The sequence below is a fragment of the Anopheles bellator genome, chromosome X, assembly GCF_943735745.2.
Source record: "Anopheles bellator chromosome X, idAnoBellAS_SP24_06.2, whole genome shotgun sequence".
NCBI classification, from domain to species: domain Eukaryota; kingdom Metazoa; phylum Arthropoda; class Insecta; order Diptera; family Culicidae; genus Anopheles; species Anopheles bellator.
The window spans coordinates 9510432-9515624 of record NC_071287.1 but is presented as its reverse complement, the minus strand read 5'-3'; the positions used below and the strand labels follow the sequence as shown (position 1 = coordinate 9515624).

The following is a 5193-nucleotide window of genomic DNA, read 5'->3' as shown; positions in this document are numbered from 1 at the left end:
AGAGAGAGAGAGAGAGAGAGAGAGAGAGAGAGAGAGAGACAGAGATAAAATTGAGAAAAGCAGCACATCGTGGCAGAGCAAGTAACTGGGTGAGCAGTCACCAGCGAGAAGGAACAGGAAATCAAAAGCGAAAACAGGAAACGTGTTAAAGAAAAACAAAACGGAAAGTGGGAAAATAAACCAGATACAAGAAAACAAGCAGACGTCGACAGGGTACTTCCCCACCATCAGTCGGGCACCGTCGTCTGACTGAGCTACTCACAAAAGCAAGCACACGTGTTTCGTTTCGACACGAAGAAGGTCTGATCGGAGCGTGGCGCGCTGCTCCTGCTACTACTGCTTAGCGGCGCTTGCCTGCTCCCTGCTCCTGTAGTGTGTATTTGTTTGTCGGGTGGCTGTTAGCAGCGTGGTAGTGTGCCGGGCACTGCTTCTACTGCTTCGAGTACTGCACGACCAAACGCACGCACGCACAGACACTCACGCACACACACGCACGCACGCACGCACGCACGCAAGCTCGCACACACTTACATCGGCAGCTTGCAGTTCGGGGGATTGCTAAATTTGGGCGTGTTGAGCCGATCGGCATGCTTAATCCGGAGGTGCGATCGGAGGGTATCGATTCGACTGTAGGACGCCGGACAGTACGGGCAAAGGGAACGTTGTGGCGTATGCGAATGGAAGTGGTGCCATCTATTGGTGACCTCTTTGCCGCACGAACGGCAGCGCCAGGCCGTTCCGGGCTCCCTCGACGGCGTGAACATGTTATGGTAGGACATCTGATGGTGCAGCTGATAATGCGTGTGGTGCGGTAGCTCTGTACCATCAGGCGATGAGACAAGACTGGATGGCAGAACACTGCTGGTGTGACGTGATAAGTGATGTTCGTACCGACTGCCTCCTCCACCTCCCCCCGGCCCTGCAACCGACATAGAAAGGAACAGAGAACACACCGATGGGCAACAACGTCTTTGGCAGATGGCCCCAGGGAGGTAGGTAGTAAGAGTAAGTAGTAGTAGTAGTAGTAGTAGTAGCAGTAGTAGTAGATAGGTAGTAGATTGACAAAAAAAGTGAGAAAAAAGGAAAATAACAGGAAATACAAATGGGGAGAGAGAGAGTGTGAGTAAGAGAGAGAGAGAGAGTTAAACAAACGACAGCATATGGGTGCGAGTAAATAGTAGTAGTAGCAGAAGAGGTAGTAGTAGTATTAGTAGTAGTAGAAGTAGTAGTAAGTATGCAAATAAACAAAACTTATTTCCGTTTTCTTCTTTGCACGAGCAACAATACTTTATAATACTCAAACAATGTTTGAAATCGGTGTAAGAAAAGGCGAAAAGGAGAGAGAGAGACAGAGAGAGAGATAGCAACGAACAGTGAAGTGACAAGTAGTAGTAGTAATGGCAGAAGTAGTACTAGTAGTGGAGTAGAAGAAATAGGTGTTGAAGAAGTAGTAGGAGCAGTGAGTGAAAGAACACGGAAAGTTATGTTGAAAAGTTGAATGAAAAGGTTACGAAAATGGTAGTGTAAAAACAATATTGCTCAACTCTATTATCAGTATATGCTGGTAAGTTAATCAACGTTTATAAAACGGTTGGCAGTAAAATGATAAGAACAACACAAAATAATACAACCGAAACTACAAAAAAAACGATACGAAGTTCGCTAGTAAATAGTGGACAGTTACGGAGTAAAAGAAAGAAAAAAAGAGAGAGACAGGAGGTGGGGAGGTAGAGAGATAGAGCAAGAGGGAGAAAAAGAAAGAGCGAAAGAGAAAGAGAGAGATATAAAGAGTGCAGTCCACTCCTGGTAAGAGTGACGGAGAGTGTGTGAAAATGCCTGCATATTAGGTGTTACTTCAAAAACAGCGCCCAGTAGGAGATAGGTGTTTGACATTTGCTCCATTGCTCGGCGTTCGTTTATCGAAGGGAAACCACAAGAGAGCCTTTTTCTTATATACAGGGGAGTTCGCTGGATTATAGGAAGATTTGCGTTCCGTTTCGTTTACCACAGTTGGCAACCACGAGCATGGTGTCAGAGTGTGGCAGTGAAAACGAGCGGTTAGCTGATTTAAGTGAACCGTACCGTGCATCACAAACTAATAATGCTCAACAGAGTTTTGCTCTTCTATGTGGCACCATGTAGTGGTGTAGGTACGTTAGTGATACCGCATGAATTAGAGAATTGGAAATAGTGAAACAAAGAAAATAATCAGAACATGATCATAACAGGATAAGAATTGAAGCAGAGTGTATTCACTTATTAGCTATAGATAATGGAGAAAGAAAACCATGCAAAACGGGTGAATGAGCAACCGAAACGTTACGTTGCGGTTGAGTAGGCATAGTGGAGTAGGGGGTTGTATCAGTTACCGGGGGTCTGGGTCGGGTGCGACAAGACAAGACTGGTTGAAAGTTTTCCAATCAGCAATAACATTCGAGAACACAAAGTTTACTTTGCTAAAGCAGCGCAACAGATAGATCACCCATCACAGACACACGGATGAGAAGCCAACAACAGGATACCGCAGCCATGTTCGTGACAAAAAACCCTCACGCGTGAGAGATATTTCTGACCTCTCCAAGGATCTACGTCGAACGTAACACAAAACTCAAACGATAATGGCACAACGCAAAAGGTTGACTTCGAACAAAGAAAACTTACCGAAAAACGAAATGAAATGAAAACACAAGAAGAGCTTACTGGAAGTAACAAATGCAACGAGGAGAGATAGAAAAAGTCATCGAAGTCACGAGAGAAACATCCCGCGTGCATCCACTATACAACCGGGATATATAAGAGCAGCGCGGGTTACCAATGAACAGGTTCAAGTGTTCAAAGTTTGACAACTATATCCAACATATCTGGATAGCGTGGATAGAATGAATGTAATAAAGATTTCAGGACAAAAGAAAAGCATCGTTACAAGAAACATATTAATAAATAGATTAATAAGATGTATTAAACAATGGTAGCGTTGGTGTGTGTGTGTGAGAAAGAGAAAGAGAGCGAGAGAGAGAGAGAGAGAGAGAGAGAGAGAGAGAGAGAGAGAGCAAGAGAGAGCAAGGGAGAGCGAGAGAGAGTATGAAGAGGAAATAGAAAAATGCGTCAGGCGAATATCAAAGAGCAACAGAGACATAGAAAGAGATATAGAGGTATATATAGATATAGAGAAGGAGGTAGAGATAAAGTTATAGTTTTAGCTTCTGCTCAAAAGCGTACACTTTCCGCAGATCGGATGACTAAGATTCATAAAAAGTGCTCGATTTATCGACATTCGTTGGAATAACATTCCAGCTGTACTGAACTGAACACAAAACTGCAACAAATAACCAAACCTAAGATACATCGAAACAAAGAATGATCAGATTTCTGCAGTGAAACGTTACAGACACTCTCGTTCAACCAGAGCGCGTAGGTTAACTGAATAAAACTTAGCTAAAACCTTCAGCAGTGTGGTTTGCGTTACACGACTAGCGGCCTGCCGGAATAAGTACAGGTAAAGAGTGCTGTCGAGATGTTTCATCGAATTCATAACCTAAAATCGTTTGTCTTGAGGGCGGTGACCTGGCGTACGCTGTAAAGGTACTTCCTCCGCGTACTGCTACGCGTTTGCCATGGCAAACCCGTACCATATTGCTGCGCCTTTCGAGTTAGCTTCGAGTGCTGTGTGTAACATGTTCACGCTCGCCCGCCCGCCCGAAGGTGTTTTGCGGCCGCCCAATATGACGGTCGTCCGTCTTTTCCATTCGTTTACGACAACGGCTCTACACACAAGCGGTTCCAAAGGAAACTGACTTCTATATCACATTTAGCGTATTGGTTTTGGTTCAGCAATCGCTTGTCAATCCGTGCCACAATATTCACACATTCAACTCGGGATGTTTGGAGCGGCAGTGCATAAGCAACGTATCGCTGCGTGTGTAAACTGCGGTACATAGGCTGCAGGCGTATTTGCCGGGAAAATGCACGTAGTAATGATTGCGCACGTTGCACACAACCTTCCCGCACAGTAGACACCGTTTTCGCTCGTCCAGGGAGTTCACCTTCTCGAATATCTGCGCAATACGATAGGTCTTCAGCTCTGGAAGTGTAACAGGATTAGGGCAGCAGGAGAGAGAGAGAAAAGATAGAAAGAGATGACTGACACTCTCACACACAATGAAGTGACTTTAACAAATTAAAGCTTTGTTTGAAACTGTGCGTGTGTGTGAGAATAAGTGGAGAAAGTGAGTTGGAAATACAAAACGAAGTAGTACTAGTAGTAGTAGTGGCAGTAGTAGTAGTAGTAGTAGTAGTAGTAGTAGTACAAGAAGAAGTGATGCACAGAGGTAAGAGAAGGAGAGAGATAACAAGAAAAAGAAAAAAGGAAGAGTGAGAATTCGTAACAGAGCGAGAGACAAAGAGAAAGATTGAAAACGAATATGCTTAAGTAGAGCTTCTATCTGTGACGACCGTTCCTTACGGCGGGAAAAAAGACAAGGATAGAAAGAGAGGCAAAGAGAGAGAGAAAGAGAGAGAGAGAGTGCGTGTGTATGAGAGAGAGAGACAGCGAGAGACTGATTGAAAGAGAAAAACAAAAGAAGCAATATGTGGAAGAGGTATCTAACATAAGTAAAATAAGTAACTAAACAGAAAACCATATACAAAAATACTATGCAAGAAAAGAAAGTTGTAAAAGAAAAAAAAACAAACATTCAACATAAACAAAAGCCTACAAAGAATTGTTGAACAAAAAAAGTTACAACGATAAAGATCGAAAGAGGTATTTCATAAAACAGGAGACGAAGGAAATAATGTGTGCGAAACAAAGAATCCAAAGTAATATTTTTTGTTCTAAGTTAACCTACAACAAAAACTGTAAAATGAACTGATTGTTAGATGAAAAATCCGCCAGCAAGGATGAAAGCAGCAGAAAGATACACGGGAGAGACAGGGAGAGAGACAGACAGAGTGATGTAGAAGAGGGAATCCGAGTGTAAAGATTTGCAATCATGACGGGGAGCGGAATAGAGCAAGTGCGTAGAATAACAATGGTGACAGAGAAAATGATAGTGAGAGGGGGTGTGGGGCGGTCAAAGGACACAATTTTGGGAAAGTGTTCGAAAAAGAGAGCGACCAAGAAAGGAAAAAAGTATGAGAGTGTGTTTGTGTGTGAGAGAGAGAGAGAGAGAGAGAGAGAGAGAGAGAGAGAGA

At 43.5% G+C, this 5193-nt stretch overlaps 1 protein-coding gene across 1 annotated transcript in view; it reads right to left on the bottom strand.

Moving 5' to 3' along the window:
• Positions 1 to 527: 527 nt before the first annotated feature.
• Positions 528 to 5193, bottom strand: part of LOC131213504 (myb-like protein I) — a 38734-nt gene continuing 34068 nt past the window's right edge. The window contains exon 6 of the mRNA XM_058207556.1: positions 528 to 919. Coding sequence (XP_058063539.1) covers positions 528 to 919 — 392 coding nt within the window. The remainder of the gene's footprint in view (positions 920 to 5193) is intronic.